The 19185-nt window shown below is 38.3% G+C and overlaps 1 protein-coding gene across 1 annotated transcript in view; it reads left to right on the top strand.

Moving 5' to 3' along the window:
- Window positions 1–11668, top strand: part of HCFC2 (host cell factor C2) — a gene marked incomplete at both ends in the record, with an annotated part of 30969 nt that extends 19301 nt beyond the window's left edge. Inside the window, 5 exons of the mRNA XM_080706021.1 lie at window positions 3612–3815; window positions 4447–4520; window positions 6374–6511; window positions 9528–9713; window positions 11354–11668. Of these exons, the coding sequence (XP_080562147.1) occupies window positions 3612–3815; window positions 4447–4520; window positions 6374–6511; window positions 9528–9713; window positions 11354–11668 (917 nt within the window). The remainder of the gene's footprint in view (window positions 1–3611; window positions 3816–4446; window positions 4521–6373; window positions 6512–9527; window positions 9714–11353) is intronic.
- Between the last annotated feature and the right edge of the window lie 7517 nt (window positions 11669–19185).

Here is a 19185-nt window from a genome sequence, read left to right as displayed (position 1 = left end):
TGTCAGAATATCAAGTAGCCACTTACCTGAATAGTAATGACTAGTTATGAGTATTGGATTTAAATGAAAAGCATTCTTAGTGGACACTGCAGTTGGCCAGTGTGTTCAGTGTCATTATCCCTTTACGTATTATTTTTAGCACTTTTAGCTATGTGAAATTATTTATTTTGGCAGCAATTTTGTCTGTCTTCTTCACTTCTATTTTCCCAGCACCCAGATTTGTGCTTGGTAAATAGCAATTACTTAGTAAATATTTATTTAGCAAGTAACTAGATCGTTCTTAGAAAGAAAGCTCAGTTACAAGAACTACTGATTAACCTGTCACATCCATGAGTCTCTTCATGATTTGGTGATATATATATGTGAATATTTTGATGCTATTTGAAATATTAAGCATTACCTCTGAGTCAGTATCTGAAACTATTTTATAAACCTCATTCTGATATATCCCTGATGTAGGAACATATAACTTCAATTTGAAACACTCACGATAGTTGATATAAATTAAATTCTTTTCAATGGTTCAAATTTAACAAAATGAATATTTCTTTTATTTTAATTTTTCTTTATCAGTTTGTGCTAGATAATAGCATTCCAGGAAGATTATTTAAAATAATTTTTCTCATTGCATTTCCCGTGAAAGAAGAGAAAGTTCTTTTGTTTTATTAACTTTCTCGATTTAAAGAAATTGTCCTGCTGGGCGTGGTGGCTCACGCTTGTAATCCCCACACTTGGGAGGCAGACACAGTAGAATTGAGCTGGTTCAAAGCCAGCCTTGCTGGCTTAAGAAACCCTGTTTCCAAAAATATATATAAAATAGGTCTGGGAGTATAGCCCAGAGGGAGAAGGGTATACAGGAACCCCAGTACCACCAAAAAAAAAAAAAAAAAAAAAAAGAAAGAAAGAAAGAAAGAAAGAAAGAAATTATCTAACCATATTAATAAAAGCTGGATCCTGCATTTCAATTTAAACTTCTTATAGTGATTTTCTATGTTTCTTTTACAAAGAAATGTATACTTTGAAAACAAATACGAACTTTGAGACTTTAGAATCTTTTTTTTTTTAATTTATTTTTTTGGTGGTACTGGGGGTGGAACCCAGGGGCTTTCTACCTCCGAGCTATCCTCCCAGACCTATTTTATATTTTATTTGGAAACGGTGAATGAATTCTTAATCCTAGATTGTAAAGCAGTTTGAATAAGATTAATCCTAGGCAAGTGGCAAACCACTTGATGTAGCACCATGCCTGACACATTGTGGACATTCAGAGTATCATGAAACAGCTACACAGTTTCAGGTTAACAGGAGTTTGATTTTTTTTTTTCCCCCTGCAGTTTGGAATAGCTGCTGAAGAGTACTTCAGAAAGTGAAGGGATAGATGGGTGTGGTGGCGCACCCTTGCAATCCCCGCACTTGGGAGGCAGAGACAAAAGGATTGCGCAGGTTCAAAGCCAGCGGTGCGCTGGCTTAAGAGACCCTGTTTCCAAATAAAAATATAAAAATAGATGTGGGAGTGTAACCCGGAAGTAGAAGGGCTTCCAGGAACCCCAGTGCCACCAAAAAAAAAAAAAAGAAAGTGAAGGGATAATATAATTAGACATTCTGTGTGTGTGTGTGTGTGTGTGTGTGTGTGTGTGTGTGTGTGTGTGTGTTACTGGGGATGGAATCCAGGGGCTTTTCTACCTCCGGGCTATACTCCCAGACCTTTTTTATATTTTATTTGGCAACAGGGTCTCACTGAGTTGCAAAGGTCCTCACTCAGTAGCTGAGGCTGGCTTTGACCCTGTGCAATCCTCCTGTCTCAGCCTCCCAAGTGCGGGGATTACAAGCGTGCACCATCACACCCAGCTAGATTAATCTCTTGAAAGAGCTCTCTAACCTCACCCTCAGGAAGAAATGTAGTAAGAAATAATTGAAAGACTTGTTAAGGCTTCTTTTCGGACTTACATAGAGACTAAACTAGGGAGTGGATTAGAGAAAATATGTCATTGAAAAGACTTTTAGAAAGTTACATTTATTAAACGTGGCAGAGAAAGAAAAGTGAGTTGAACACGATTCCCAGTTTTTTAAATTGAATATTGAAATGGATAATACTACTCTCCATCAAGACAGATAAAAGAAGAGCAAGAACAGATTTGAGAAAAGCTCAGCTTTGAATTTATGCAGTTCAGAATTGGGGAAGGTTCAGCTTTGAGGTACAAGAGGGGGTACTGGTAAAGAATTTCTAATGAGCAGTCGTGTGCTTAGGTCTGGATTCTAGGAGGCCGTCCTTAGCTGGAAATAAAAATTTAGAAATTAGGAGTATCTAAAACATACATTCCACAAGAGCAGGGACCTCGCTGACTTCTTCAGCACGCGGTTCTCAGCACCTGGTGCAGTGCCTAGGACATGCATTTGAGAGACGAGTGGTTCATGATGGTGCGTAAAGCACAGGGAGAACACGCAAAAGGAGAAAAGGAAGGCAGCTCAGGAACACAGGAATATAAGCTGTCGTCTGCAGAGGAGAAATCAACCGAAGAGATTGAGAAAGGGGGCCCTTCGAGGATTGGGGAAAGACAGAACACTGGCGTGTTTGTTTCTCTATAGAGTGGGTATCGCAGTTTGAGTTTGTGTGTCTCTATCACATGAGAGTTTATGGGGCCTGAACCCTGTCTACTTTGCTTCACCAGCACAGAAACAAGCATACTGTCTGACAGATAGTAGATCTTTTAATATTCAATGAGGATAAGCCATGGTAAGAAATAGCTTCAAAAAAGAACATGTAGTCAGCACTATTAACATTGCAGAAAGGTGAAGTAAATGAAAATTTAAAAGTATCCTATAGAAATAATGGATGTTTGCCGGGCATGGTGGTGCATGCCTGTAATACTTGGGAGGCTACAACAGGAAGATCACAAGTTTGAGGCCAGCTTCAGCAACTTAGTGAGACCCTGTTTCCAAATGAAAAGATAAAATAGGGCTAGAGATGTAGCTTAGAGGTAGAGTGCCTCTAGGTTCAATATCTGGTAGTATATTTCGTGTGTGTGTGTGTTACTTGAAATGGAACCCAGGCACCTTCTACCTCTGGGCTATACTCCCACACCTGTTTTATACTTTATTTGGAAACAGGGTCTCACTAAGTTGCTGAGAGCCTCGCTCAGTAGCTGAGGCTGTCTTCGGAACTGCATGATCCTCCTGTCTCAGCCTCCCAAGTACTGGGATTACAGGCATGTGCCACCATGCTCAATTTCTAAGTATATTTTTAGTTTGGGACAGAAGAAGGCAGAAAACAAAAGGAATCCAGGCCTGAGGCTTATTTTTATTTAAAAAAATTTTTTTTTGTAAAATACAAGGCAAAGCCATTTGATTCATGATTAGTAGAAAGGTCAGGAACAATAGTTCAGTGTTTAGAATGGAAAAGAAACCCGAGAAGTTGAACATCCACTATGGACATACTGTACTTTTTTTCTGAACATTTTATGCTTAAAAGTTTATTCATACAGCTGCTATTTGCAAGCTCATGTTTATGATTTTGAAACTGAAAGTACTGAGAGTGTATGACAAAAACAATAAGACCCAATAATTACCTCTAGGAGTTATACTAATAATTGACTTTTTCCCTTTAAACTTAGGTCCTCACACTTCAGCAAATGTAGGTGTACTAAGTAGTTGCCTGGATTTAAGAACAGTAACCCCTGAAACCTCGGTGTCCAGTACTGTGTCCAGCGCACAAACTATGGTAACCCAGCAGACCATTAAAACTGAATCATCCAGTACAAATGGGGCAGTTGTTAAAGATGAAACTTCACTAACAACATTCAGTACCAAATCTGAAGGTTTGAAATGTGTTTCACATACTGTATTTTGAACCATTTATGTATATAAATTCATCACAGTATTTGTCTTATATGGGAATTGCATTTCATCTCCAATTGAAAAATATGTAAGCAGATAAAGCATTTCACTTAAAATCACTATGTAATATATTCTCTGCTGCTTTACACTAAATATTTGAATTTAATATTTAACACACACTGAGATATAAGAGTATATCTCCCCTATTGTGAATAAATTTAGCAACTTATTTTTCCTTAGAAAAGGTTAGATCTAGACTGGATTAACAACTCTTCCAGCTTGATTGATTTCTGATTTTGTAAATTCTTATACTTTTACAGTAGGAATTGTGTTTCATCTTTGGTAAGCACTCTCTGCAGTCCAGCTAGTTATCAACCCTTCTGAGAGTGACCTTTATGAATTCATTTGAATGAAAGGGATCCTATTTCTAACGATTGTGATTTTTCTTTCCCTGGCTCTTTTTTCCATTGTAGTAAAATGCACCTAAGATGAGACAACCATTTTTATAAGTTTTAAGTATATAGTTTAGTACTTGCATATGTAATCAATAGTTATATTTTCTGTGTCTAAGTAATTGTATACTCCTTAACTGATTAATTGTCTGATTTTTAGTTGATGAAACATGTGCTCTGCCTGCCAGTAAGATCAGCCGTGTAGAGACGCATGCTGCCGCAGTGCCATTTGCTGTAAGTACCGGCCTGGTGGTGATGCATGTTTACAGATGGGCTTGTGCCTCTAAATGATGAGCAGCTTCTAAACAAATTCATAAAGAGGTTCTCAGGTCTCACTTAGTAGTGCATTTATATACATTTGGAAATAAGTGGTTGAATAGGAAAATGTTCATAATATGTTTAATGGGAAAAGCTTGATAAAATAATTATATGCTCAGCTCCAATTTTGATAGAAAACACACATAATACATATGTTTACACACTCAGTTACCCACACATACACACTAAAGTAATAGATGATTCTTTCCACTTGGGAGCCCACAGATAATTCTGATTTTCTTCCTTTTGCTTTCTGTGTTTTTCTATATGGAAATGCATTACTTTTCTAATCAGAAATATATATGTGTGTGTGTGTATATGTAATACATAAACTACATTAATGGCTAAAAGATAAGATGTGTTATTGAACAGAAAAATCCTATTTGGGCTCTGTTCTGGCACAACAGAATATTAAAATACTGGATTGGCATACATGTAGGCTAGCCTAGTAATTTCTGACATTGGGTTGTTGTGTGGAAAGCCAGAATTGATCTGCTGCTGCTGAACTTCAATACTAGGACAGTGCCCCACAGATACACTGGTTGTCTTAAGTAGATAAATACAAGGACAATACATACATGTATATGTGTATTTTTTTAGTTTTTAAAAAATTATCAGTAATTTCAACTTTATTGTGTGAGCAAGAGTCAGTATTTGACCTAATGTTTTTCTTTTAGAATCCTTAAGAATTATCTATAGTTTAGTTTTCTCTAAAACTTTTGGATTGTACTCATGTATTTACTTTTACCGGCTTCCACCATTCCAGGAAGCTAAGTCCTAGAATTCTTAGATTCTTCTCAGGGAAGGATTACTAAAATGAACCTTTTCTTTTCATGAATCTGTTTTACAATGCACCAGCCAGAATTGTATTGGTTCTTTCAGTTGGAGCTAGTTGTTTTATTAAAGTTGTTGAAGGGAGTTTTTAAAAAGTGGAAACAGGTTTAAAGCTATTCCTTTTTCTAACCTTAAAGATTCTTCTAGTTAGTTCACGTTGTCATGTGTGATAGCTTAACAAAAATGTGAATGATAAGCATGTACCTCTGCTGTTATATATTTAAGACAGAAATAAATAACTGAAGTGCACATTTGTTTTGAGCTTCTGGAAACAGTGTCTCATTTATAAGAAGATGGCTTAAAAAGGTTAGTTCCAGGGATAAGTATAATTCACTTATCACTAAAAGTAGCTTAAGGTAGAGGAAGTTAATTTGTTTTTAAAGCAGGGTAAAAAAACTGTTTAATCTACTCTTAATAAATACTAAAGTATATTCCAATTGCATTTTAGTTTTGAACATTTTTTCTCCTTTTAGGTTTGGAGAATCTCAGGTATTTCAAGTGCAAAGATCACTGAATTTTTGCTAGTTGTTTTTGAATCTAGAAAAAAAGCCAGCTTGGAATGAGTTTTTCTTTGCTCCTTTCGGAGCAAGTTGTAATGTTTCCCTAAAGGGATTACATTTTCTGAGGACCTCTGAATGACAGTGTTCCATAAAACAGCTGCATTGTAACGTCACCGATTGGAAAGCATGCTATCCAACCGGTTGCAAGTCCAGAGCCACTGACTAGGAGAATGCCTGTCGCTCCTGTGTTTGACTTGGCAGCCCCTTGCACTGTCAGTTGACCCAAGCTGTTAAGACTTCATTTACTCATGAGCTAGTAGTGTTGTGGTGTTTACCTGTAGACCACTGCATGGATTTAGTGAACCTTGAGATTTCTTGAAATTTCTCATGGGCTCAGTAAGAGTCTTCATAAACTTTCCTTTTCTCTGAAATTAGAAAGAGATTCCTTCGAGTCCAGTGGCCACAGTGAAAGCAGGAGAACGGCAGTGGTGCGATGTGGGAATTTTTAAAAACAACACAGCACTAGTGAACCAGTTTTATCTGCTGCCAAAAGGGAAGCAAAGCACCTCAAAGGTAACTGTTGATGTATTTTCTTTTTTTAATTATTTATTTATTTATTTATTTATCTAGCGATTTATTTATTTATTTATTTATTTATGTGGGTCTAGGGATGGAATCCAGGGGCATTCCACCTCTAAGCTACACCCCCAGCCCTATTTTTTTTTCTTCTTTATTTTGAAACAGAGTCTCACTAAGTTGCAGAGGGCCTCACTAAGTAGCTGAGGCTGTCCATGAACCGCCATCCTCCGGTGTCAGCCTCCTGAATGCTGGGATCACAAGTGTGTACCACCACGCCCGGCTCTGTCTTTTCTTATAAATCTTGAGAGTGAGATTATTTGTTTAACCCTGATTCAGGTCACTAGATGAGTGAAATTAGGGTATGTCTACAATCTATAATTCTGCGTTCTGTATACTTACTTATCTTGTATTCTTTGTTAAGGCTTTTTTAATGGAATGTAGCACAGAATGTCTGACCAGCCAAAATGAGGAATTTTTGGAAATGTCTTCAGTTTTTTTTTACCCAGTGTGTTTAGAGAACGGAACATTGTTTCTTACTGAGAAATACTTTTATTCCTGATTTTGCAATTTAAAAAATTTAAGCCGGGCGTGGTGGCGCACGCTTGTAATCTCTGCACTTGGGAGGCAGAGACAGGAGGATCGCGCAGGTTCGAAGCCAGCGTGCTGGCTTAAGAGACCCTGTTTCCAAATAAAAATATGAAAAATAGGTCTGGGAGTGTAGCCCGGAGGTAGAAGGGCTTCCAGGAACCCCAGTACTACAAAAATAAAAATAAATAAAAAATTTAAAAGCCCCTGCATGCTAATAATTTTCTTTTGATTCTCAAGCGTCTTAAAGATATATGTGATAAAGATAAAGATAACTCAGGGGCATTCTACCTCTGAGCTACACCCCCAGCCCTATATTTTTAGTCTTTTTATATTTATTTATTTATTTATTTATTTATTGTTTGTTTGTTTGTTTGTTTGTTTGTTTATTTATTGCGTTACTGGGGATGGAACCCCAGGGGCATTCATTCTATCTCCGAACAACACCCCCAGCCCTATTTTTTATTCTTTTTTTTTTTTTTTTTTTGGTGGTACTGGGGGTGGAACCCAGAGGCTTTCTACCTCCAGGCTATACTCGCAGACCTTTTTTTTTTTTTAAATATATATTTTATTTGGAAACAGGGTCTCACTAAGTTGCTGGAAGCCTCACTAAGTAGCTGAGGCTGGCTTCGAACCTGTGTGATCCTCCTGTCTCAGCCTCCCAAGCGCGGGGATTACAAGCGTGCGCCACCACGCCCGGCTTTATTCTTTATTTTGAAATAGGGTCTCACTGAGTTGCAGAGGGCCTCACTAAGTAGCTGAGGCTATCTGCGAGCCGAGATCCTCCTGTCTCAGTCTCCCAAATGCTGGGATTGCAAGCGTGCACCACCACGCCCAGCTTGTCTTTTTATTTTTGAAACAGGGTCTCACTGAGTTGCAAAGGGCCTCGATGAGTAGCTAAGGCTGTCTGCAAACCACAATCTTCCAGTCTCTGCCTCCCAAATGCTGGGATTCCAAGCACATGCTGCAACCATGCTTGGCCAGCCTAAGGAAATTTCTTTTTTGTATGTGTGTGTGGTACTGGGGGTGTAACTCAGGGACTTTCTACTTCTGGGCTATACTCCCAGACCTATTTTATACTTTATTTGGAAACAGGGTCTCACTAAGTTGCTGAGAGCCTCACTAAGTAGCTGAGGCTGGCTTCAAACCTGTGTGATCCTCCTGTCTCTGCCTCCCAAGTGCGGTTATTAAAAGCGTGCACCACCATGCCTGGCTAAGGAAATTTCTGACTGTGGTTAGATGTTATATGTAAGGACTTATCCATATCTAAGGGTCTGTTAGCTACCTGGATCTTCTTTTCTTTCTTTTATTTTTTTTTTGGTGGTACTAGGAATGGAACCCAGGGGCCTTCTACCTCCGGGCTACACTCCCAGACCAATTTTATATTTTATTTGGAAACAGGGTCTCTTAAGCCAGCTGAGGCTGGCTTCGAACCTGTGCGATCCTCCTGTCTCAGCCTCTCAAGCACGGGAATTACAAGCGTGCGCCACCATGCCCGGCTGCTACCTTAAAAGAAAAAAGAATAAAAAATCTAGAGCCAGTAAACCTGGCTATCTCTAGCTCTTGGCCATGTGAACTGGGACAAACCACCTGTTTAACCTGTCTTACACTCAGTTTTCTCATCTGTAAAGTGGCAAAGAAACTAGAATGGTACACTGGCCTTCCTTGTGTTACAACACTATTTTGAGATTAGGAATAATAAGCAAAAAAATTGAAAGTTGTATATGTTATGATATTGTTCTCTGAGTATGTTATATAATTAGTATCCTGAAAAAATATATATATAGTGGTAGGCATTCTATCTCTGAGCTATACCCCAACCCTGTTTTAATTTTTAGTTTTAAACAAGGTCTCTTTAGGTTGCAGAGGCTGCCTTGAACCTGCAATCCTCCTGTCTCAGCCTCTCAAGTACTAGGATTTCAGGTGTGTACCACCATGCCCAGCTTTACCTTTTCTTTTTTCTTTTTTTTTCTTTTTTTTTCTTTTTTTTTTTGCGGGTCTGGGGATGGAACCCAGGGGCATTTGACCTCCAAATTAGATCCCCTGCCCTATTTTTTATTCTTTATTTTGAAACCGGGTCTCACTGCGTTGCAAAGGTCCTCAGTAAGTAGCTGAGGCTGTCCGCGAACCACAATCCCCCAGTCTCAGCCTACCGAATTCTGGGATTTACAAGCGTGCGCCACCACGCCCGGCTACCTTTTCTTTTTAATCAGTGATTCTCAACTGGAAAAGGCACTTTTCCTCTGAATAGAAACCATTGATTTATGATTTAATTGCTTCTATATGGGAGGGTTAATTCCTTGTGTGAAAAGAAGAAAATAAATAAATGTGAACTGGAACCTTAAATGTTTTATTGCTTAATGAAAATAAAAATTCAGATAATTAATCATTTAATTTTTTGCCTTTTGCTTATATTACATTTTAGGTAGGAAATGCAGACGTACCTGACTATAGTTTACTCAAGAAACAAGATCTTGTTCCAGGCACGGGGTACAGGTTCAGGGTTGCTGCAATCAATGGTTGTGGAATAGGCCCTTTCAGCAAAATTAGTGAATTTAAAACATGTATTCCTGGTTTTCCTGGAGCCCCTTCTGCAGTCAGAATTTCAAAGGTGAGATGTCAAAACTTTGTTGGTGCTTTAAATTATTTGAAACTTTTTTGATGGGGTAAGTTATGTTTAGAAAATCGTTTTTTTTTTTTTTTTTTTTTTTTTTGCAGTACTGGGGGTGGAACCCAGAGGCATTCTACCTCAGAGCTACACCCCCTGCCCTGTTTTTTATTCTTTGTTTTGTAACAGGGTCTCACTAAGGTGTGGAGAGCTTCACCAAGTAGCTGAAGCTGTCTACAATCCTCTGGTCTCAGCCTCTCTAATGCTGGCAGTACAAGCGTGTGCTACCACGCCCGGCTAGAAATTCTTGTTAGCATCTAATGAAATGAGAGATAGCTAAAACAAGTGGATTAAAAGTTTAAATATATCTTCTGGTAATAACACATTGCTTTTTTAAGTATCAAATTTCAGGCAAAATTATAGCACCAAATTAAAGAAAGTCTGGGAAATCTGTCAAGTTTATGCCAATTTTTTTTTTTTTTTTTTTTTTTTTTTTGGTGGTACTGGGGAGTGGAACCCAGGGGCTTTCTACCTCCGGGCTACACTCCTAGCCCTATTTTTATAATTTATTTGGAAACAGGGTCTCACTAAGTTACTGAGATCCTCACTAAGTAGCTGAGGCTGGCTTCGAACCCGGCTCCCAATTTTTTTCAGAACTAGGCATTGAACTCAAGGTCATTCTACCTCCTCCAAGGTATACCCCCAGTCCTAGTTTTTATTCTTTATTGTGAAACAGGGTTTCACTAAGTTGTGGAGGGCCTCACTAAATAGCTGGGGCTGGCTGCAAAACTGCAATCCTTCTGTCTCAGCCTCCCAAGTACTAGGATTACAAATGTGGCTATCACACCTGGCTTTATGCCAGATAATTTTTTTCCCCCCTGTGGTACTAGGGGTGGAATCCAGAGGCTTTCTACCTCTGGGCTATACTCCCAGACCTATTTTATATTTTATTTGGAAACAGGGTCTCACTAAGTAGCCGAGGTTGGCTTCGAACCTGTGTCATCCTCCTGTCTCAGCCTCCCAAGCACAGGGATTACAAGCATGCGCCACCATGCCCAGCTTTGCCAGAGAATTTTAATAGAACATAGGAATTTGGATTATATTTTATTCTAAATCCTTTTTTTTTTAGGTAATCAAAGGTTTACATTTGGGGAAGAAAAATATCTTTTAGGATTTTATAAGCTGATATTTAGGCTTCATTATATTTGTGAAAAGTGGACATGAGTTAAACATTGTAAGCCCCATGCTTGGGAGGTGGAGACAGGAGGATCGTGCAGGTTCAAAGCCAGCCTTTCTGGCTTAGGAGACCCTGTTTCCAAATTTAAAAAAAATGTGTGTGTGTGTGTGTGTGTGTGTGTGTGTGTGTGCGCGCGCGCGTGTGTGTGTGTGTGTGTATCTGGGAATGTAGCCTGGAGGTAGAAGGGTTTCCAGGAACCCCAGCACCACAATAATCAAACAAACAAACAAACAAACCAACATTGTAGATTCAACTAAGGAATGTATTTTAAAAATCCACAGATTTAACATCTAATGCAATTACATTAACAAAAAGAAGTATTTTGTGTTATAAAGATAGACTACTTATATAATGCATAATAACAGAGAAAACTGGAGAACATTTACCTGTTTGGCCTTTTTTCTAGAATGTTGAAGGTATCCACCTTTCCTGGGAGCCTCCAACTTCACCTTCAGGAAACATTTTGGAATATTCAGCCTACTTGGCTATCCGCACAGCACAGATACAAGATAATCCAAGTCAGCTTGTGTTCATGAGGATTTATTGTGGTCTTAAAACATCGTGTATAGTAACTGCTGGGCAACTTGCAAATGCACACATTGATTATACATCCAGGCCTGCCATTGTGTTCAGGATATCAGCAAAGAATGAAAAGGGATATGGACCAGCTACACAAGTTCGGTGGCTTCAAGGTAACAATAGAAAAGCACCTTTAAATTGATTTTTTTTTTTTTTTTTTTTTACTGAGGCTGTTGTGATGATGATTATTTATTAGTAACTGGTTATGAAGATTTGTCATTTAAAGAGTATTCTCTGACTGTATTTCTAGCAGTTATGAATTTAAGTTTGTAAGTTGTTCTTAAAATGTATTTGCTCAATTCTAGATCCAAATAAAGATAGAAAAGAAGCAAAGACTCTGAAAATTAGTATATGGATTCTTCCTTACACATATAGCTCTTTTATTTAAAAAATAGTAAAATTAAGGTAAAAGTTAGAAGTCTTCATTACCCCAGTATCTTTTATAAAGGCTATGTAACTCAGTCATCCCCGAGTTATTGAGATGATTCTAGTAACTGGCTGCTGTACACTTTGCTGTCTTAGATAGTAAATGCTCTCTATGTTGTAAATGCCTGTCTTTGAGTACTCCCTCTCACTTTATTCTACATGAGCAGTGGTCCTTTAACAACTATCTTTTATTGGATATTATTTGTGATACTAATTTTAGTAGCCATATGATTTCTTATAAATGTAAAAAGAAAGAATGACAAGTTCAGAAAACCTGCTCTTGAATTATATTATTTTTCAAGAATCATGGTAAGATACAAAAAGAATGATGGGTATTCTTGATTTGTACTAGACCATTGTATTTTAATATATTTTTGGCGAACATCCTTAATTTATCTGGCCCTCAGTTTCCTCACTAACAAAGGAGGGAGTTCAGAGTTTACCTTTAAGGTCCCCTTCAGCACTCAAATTTTGTATTTTCATCAGACATGGAGTATAACCCTGAATATTTTCATGTGTCTTGGTGGCTCTAACTTTGCTTTTGCCGAAATTAAAACCTTCATAATTTAAAATTCAAAATTAAAGTATAAGTCTTACTGCAGAAAGAAAGAAGCACCTTGACAGGACACAAGTTTTGAAATAGTGTTTTAAAACATTTGTAAGATTTTTGTAAATGCTCTAGATGTTTTATTTTTGCATTGTTTTTACCTCAAAATTGTATAAACATTTTTACAACAGAAATATAAGCATTAGACAGCTAACTCAGGTTTCTTACAACCTTAAAGATGCTAATAAAGATTAAAAACACTGCTACAGGTAACTTGTCTTAAACCTTGTAGGAATTTCATGGTTGCATTACCTATTAAAATCTGGAATGAAAACAGACAGAGCAATAATTGCTGAAAAGATATTTCGAACTAAGAGCTGCACTAACTGCAAGGGTCCAGGTCTATCTTTTTAAGTCCCATGTAACCTCATGCCAGTTTAGGTTGACTGAGTAGCTGTGTCCTCAAACTTCACGTGTGATATCCCCAGCAAAGATGAATTTAATTGTGCGGAATTGATATATATATGCGTGTTCCAGTTACTAATTTAAAGTGTATAGAATATTTTAATATATAATTTTTGTAAAGAACTGGGATTTTATACTACAGTATTTGTAATTAATGTGTCTCACTAATTTTCTTTTGAAGAAAATATGCAAATTGTTAGACACATAACGAGTAGTTTCCGAACTCTAAAGATGAAATCAGTGCACTACGATGGCGTTGTTAGTTACCTTTTGTGGCTGTAGGAATCCTTGATCTTTAAATGTGTATCTTACAATGTTTACAAGGAGCTTCTCTGGTTTGTTATCCCAGCAGCTTCCCTGGTGAGAGCTTCATTCTGCATTTGTTTAATTCATATGCTTCGCTTTTGGCATATGCTTGCTTTTTGCACTAGTAGAATTTTAACTTACCTCATTATTATGTTTGTAATCATTTGTATAGCTTCCATAATGTGTCTGATATAGGCTAAACAAATACTTAACCAAAGTTAAAATAAATGGTAAGCAGTTTTGCACATATTAAATCCTAGGCTTTGTCGTGTGTATATGTGTGTGTGCTTAGTTATAAAAAGGATAAGAATGGGAAGTTATAGTAAGTGTATGTTTCCAGACCAAGTATTTTAATGGTCTGTTTGCTTTACTAGTAGAAAAATTCTGGCTTTTAACAACCCTTGTCCTCTGCATTAACAGGCTGCATCCAAAATACTTCTCTTAATAACAAGGATAATAAGTTGATTTAAAGCAAAGAGTAGAAAATGTGTCTTGAGTATACACATTAATACCTATTTAGTGCTTGACTTAGTGTACTTTGTTTATATACCTGTACTATTTTAGACCAGGAGGTGAATATGAACTGTGGTCCAACATAGGACTTACTTCTTAGAGAGAAGGGCAGAGGATTTGTTAAAATAATAAATCCTCTTACTTTGAGAATTAGCCCAGCCTCTTTTTTTTTAAATTTGGAATTAGCATATTAAGTGCCAGTCATGCTTTTGTCTCTGATAAGGGGTTGGTGACTGGAGAGTGCCATTAAGGAATCTCTGCGGCTTTGACATTAACTGTTTATTAGAGATCTTATAGCTATATGTTCATGCATAGGGTGAATTGGGTAAGTAAGAGGAAAAGTACATTTAGCTTCCTATGATTTGCACATTTTCTAAATGCAGATCCTTTTGTGTAACAGTGGGCTGTATCATGCATTTATTTTATTTTATTTTTGTGGTACTGGTAATGGAACCCAGGACCTTAAGCTTGCTGGGCAAGTGCTCTTCCACTGAGCTATACCTCCAAACAGGCAGATATTTTTCATAAGAGGATTTACACTGAGTTAAATTACTTTATTTACTCTTCCCAATCAAGCGAACAATTCAGATATAACAAGACTTTGTGTCATAGTCCTGTTCTGTGCTCTGCAATGTTGGTTCACATAAATAAAATGTTTGATATTGCATGATCTTAGAATTGTTTTCTCAAATACTGCATTGGCTTTATTTTAGTTTAGTAAAGTATTCTGGCAGTTTAACAAAAATAGGATATATATAAACTCAATTTTATATGCATTTAAAATTGTTGCATTTAAAGGGAAACTGCCCCATAGCCTAAATACACAAATATCATCTATAGGAAGATGGAACTATGGATTCATTATTTCAAAGACTTGTGGACAAAGATTCATTCTGATTAGAGATATGGTCTGCTGTTTTTTATTTTAAAAATTACAGCACTTATAAAAACCACTTGTAACATTGGCTATGACGAGATTATTAGTATTTAAAATTATTATAGTCATCTGATTATACTGCTGTTTTTTATTTTAAAAATTACAAGCCGGGCGTGGTGGCGCATGCTTGTAATCCCAGCATTTGGGAGGCTGAGACCTGGAGGATCGCGGTTCGCGGACAGCCCCAGCTACTTAGGCCCTCTGCAACTCAGTGAGACCCGGTTTCAAAATAAAGAATAAAAAATAGGGCAGGGGGTGTAGCTCAGAGGTCAAATGCCCCTGGGTTCCACCCCCAGACCTGCAAAAAAAAAAAAAGAAAAATACAGCACTTATAAAAACCACTTGTAACATTGGCTTTGACGAAATTATTAGTATTTAAAATAATTATAGTCATCTGATTATCAATGAAATATATTGCAAAGTGGACTTGGTTTTTGTCCACTTAAGGAGTAATCGTTGTGTTTTCTTAGATTGATTTTAGGCAGTTTTATGTATCGTATACCAATGATATGTAAAATAAAGCACTTTTTCTACTATAACCAATTAGAAATGTTATTTAACTACATAAAAGAAAAATTAGTGATGACAGAATAAACCTGTAGAAATGTTGATTTCATATCATTCCTTTGAATTAATATAGGCAGTCTAAAACTCGTTTTTAGGTTAGTAGATTGTGGCTGGGAGTCATTTTCCTCATAGAAATAAAAAGCTTGTTTAACCCTCTTCGCTGCATTAACATGCTTAGAAGTAAAAAGGCAAATGAGTCCAAGAAATTACTTAAGTTAATTTTCACCTTTTTGTCTCCTATTTACTCTTTTTCTTAAATTTTTATGTGTGGTGCTATGAATTGAACCCAGGAGCATTCTACCTGCGAGCTGCACCTCCAGCCCTTTCTTTATTTTTTGTTTTGGAACAGGGACTTGCTTGGTTGCTTGATCCCGCTTGTCTCAGCCTCCCAAGTATTAGGATTACAAGCCTGCGGCACCATGCCTGGCTTTACTTACTCTTGAAAATTCTTTCATTTATGCTTTTCACCCTTTTTAGTGCACAGTAGCCAGACTTCTGACCTGCTGCAACACCAAACTGGTTCTAACAAACGAGAGGATAACCTCCCATTCCCAAATTCGGTGATGTCTCTCTCCATCCTTAATCTGGGTCCCTTGGCACTGCCACATTTTCCGGTGTCTGTGATGCCATGTTCTCTCTCTTCTGCACTGCCTCTTGTCCACAGTCCGAGTTTCCACACCCACTTGTCTGTGTGTGTTGCCAGCCTGATGAAGCCTTTCCTGACTTACTCCATCTCCAAGTAAGTTTGACCATTTCTTCCTGTGCCCCACTGTCCTTCGCTGGGTTCTGTGTTGGCAGTCAGACACCATGTGCCCTTATTTGTTACCATCATTCCTCTCCTTATGCTGGATGGTAGGGCTTTGAGGCAGAGACTGGGTCTTTTTCTCTCTTCCACATTGGCCACGTAGCTGGTACCTCCATATCTTAACAAGTAAGCAAAAAACAAAAAAAAAAACAAAAACCTCCCTGTTATACTTCTTTATACTCCCACTCCCCATTCTCACGTCAGGGCCAGAATGAGAGGAGGGCTTTGAAGGGAGAGAGACTTAGCAGATTTAATAAGCCTCTAGAGGAAACACAAACTCTTCAGCCTCCTTCAGTGCCCAACAGAAGTTCTGGGATGAATAAGGAATTTAATATAGAGGTATATAGACCTCCTGGGGAGAATGTTGCTCAGAAAATAACATTTAGTGAGCTTTATTAACATTACCAGATATATTTTTTTATATTGGATGATCAAAATGAGGTAAAAACCGGTCAAAAGTTGGGTCTCTTTTCCGACACTAGACACAACCAGCTGTTTAAACCCAGGGAAATGCTGGAGGATACAGACACCAGGTTTACAGCTGCACATGATTCTGTTACATATCAAAGTCAGGTCACTGCTGTCAGCTAGAAGCCTCCAGGGCAAGAGTCTTACTCTCAAGAACACAAGATGATATCGGCCTACCGCCCTTCCAGGTCTCCCAGGCACAGTTGTGAGCTCTGTCCCTGTGTGCTTCCTTATTCCACAGGCCTGGAAAACATAAATGACAACATTCTGGGGAAGAAGCAGTAGATACTACAGGCTAAATGAAGACAGGGCTATGAAATCCCAGGAACCCAGTCTCCTTGTTCAAAACAGATTTCCATATCTCATTAGTGTCAGTTTTCTTCTCTATAGAACTAGACACAAGTTGTTCACTTGTGGGCCTGCTAATTTCAGGATCAGTTCTCTGAAACTAAGCATGAGGTTTTTTGTTTTGTTTTGTTTTGGTGGTACTGGGGGTGGAACCCAGAGGCTTTCTATCTCTGGGCTATACTCCCAGACCTATTTTAATATTTTTTATTTGGAAACAGGGTCTCACAAAGTTGCTGAGAGCCTAAGTAGTTGAGGCTGGCTTTAAACTTGTGCAATCCTCCTGTCTCAGCCTCCCAAGCGCAGGGATTACAAGTCTGAGCCACCACGCCTAGCTGCATGAGGTTATTTTGATATCTTAGATAAATTGAATTGAGCATGGCTGTGCTGCCGAAAGGTGGTCACATTCAAAGTGTGGCTACCACTCTTGCCAGTACCTCAGATCTAAATCAGTTGTGAAGCCCTTGGCTTTGAATAGAGAGAAGGCTAGGAGGTCATAGGTATGAGGTTTGAGGGCTTCTAGAAGTATTCCTTATTTACTGATTTCATTTTGCTGGTTCAGTTGTGTTTTAAAAGTGCCTAGAGATGTCAGGGGTGTTTACATGTAACCTAAGATAAAAGTACCGAAATTATGAATTGGTGGTGTATCAGCTATAACAGAGAAGGAAATGGACCTCCATCCTGCCCACACCATCATGGCCTCTTTATCACCTAGAGACAGGAAGCTAAACGCACATTGTTCCTGAGTATGAGAATTAAGGAAGGCACAAGAAGAGATCCTGCAGGTTAAAAATAAAAGGTGGCAGCTGGGCTTTGTATTGTTTTTGTTTGGTTTCTGTGGTGTTGAGGATTGAACCCAGGGACACTACCTCCAAGGCACATCCCCGGCCATACTTAGTTTTTTTTATTTTGAAACAGGGTCTCACCAAGACGCTGAGGGCCTTGCTGAGTGGCTAGAGCAGGCCTCGAACCTGCGATTCCTCTGTCTCAGCCCTCCTAGTACTGGGATTACAGGGTGTGCTTGTCATACCTGGCTTGGTATTTATTTTTACCCTGTCCCCTAGCAAATTGTGGTCCAATAAATTTTCATCTCTGACCAAAAGGATTATCCATTCCTCCTTCTTCTGAGGAGCTAGACTCTGAGAAGTTAAGTGGTCCCTCCTATTTCTCTTGTTATATCAAGAAGAGGACAAAGGCTGCAAGTGTAAAACTGAGCACCCACTACAACAGCACACAGCAGGCGAGAGCGGGCAGAGTTCTGAAGCTCACGCTGCCTGGCCCAGAGAAAATAGGGCTGGGGGTATAATTCAGAGGCAGAATGCCCCGGCTCAACCTCCAGTACAAATGTAACAAAAATAAAAAGGGCTGGGGGTGTGTCTCAGATGTAGAATGCCCCTGGGTTCTATCTTTAGTAACACACAGACACACACACACACACACACACACGAATTTAGTAAGGAGTTGGTGTCTTGACAGTTTCTTTTGGGATTTGCATCACAATTTTATTACCTGCTTGATACAAATAACTATACCCAGTGAACAAAGTGTAATAGCCCTGTCAGTGACTGCAAGCCAGTCTGGAAGAACAATACTGCAGTACTGCAGCCTCACTGGATCTTGCCCGTGTGGCTCTAGCTTGCTTCAGTGAGGAAAGGCCCGTACTGTTCTGTTTCATGTGATCAAGTGCTTCCTCCCCGTTACTACCCTTGGTTGGTTGCGTAGCAAAGCAGGACTGAAGTATCAGAAGATGTTTCATCTATGCCAATGAACGTGTGTATCGCATAACTTTTATTTCTTTAACCTTGCTTTTAACCTTTTCTTTAAGATATTTGTTGTGAAATAATTCATACCAAAGCATATAACTGTGTGTATTTGGTTTAAAGATAATCATACATGTATCAACCTCTGTCTTAAGAACTAGAACAGCTGCCTAGAAGCCCCTCCCCCATTTGTCTTCTCTATAAACACCATACGAGGTGACAGTCTTCTGGATTTTCTTGTGAACAACTCCCACATTTTTATTTGTGGCTCTACCATTTATGCATGTAACTCCAGTAAAATGTTGTTTAGATTTACCTGTTTTTACATTGTATGTAAATGGAATCATGCTGTATGTATGCTTCTGTGACTTCCTTTCCCACATTGTTTTTGTGATTTCCTTTCATGTTTATTGCATGTAACTGTATTTCACGGTTTCGCTACTGCATAGTATTCCACAAAACGTTTTCACATTTTATCTGCTCTTCTATTTATGAGGTTTAAATTGTTTCTAGTTATTTG

This window comes from Muscardinus avellanarius, assembly GCF_963383645.1.
Source record: "Muscardinus avellanarius genome assembly, chromosome: 11".
NCBI classification, from domain to species: Eukaryota; Metazoa; Chordata; class Mammalia; order Rodentia; family Gliridae; genus Muscardinus; species Muscardinus avellanarius.
Note: the sequence above shows the minus strand (reverse complement) of the source record. Positions and strands in the feature narration are given on the sequence as shown.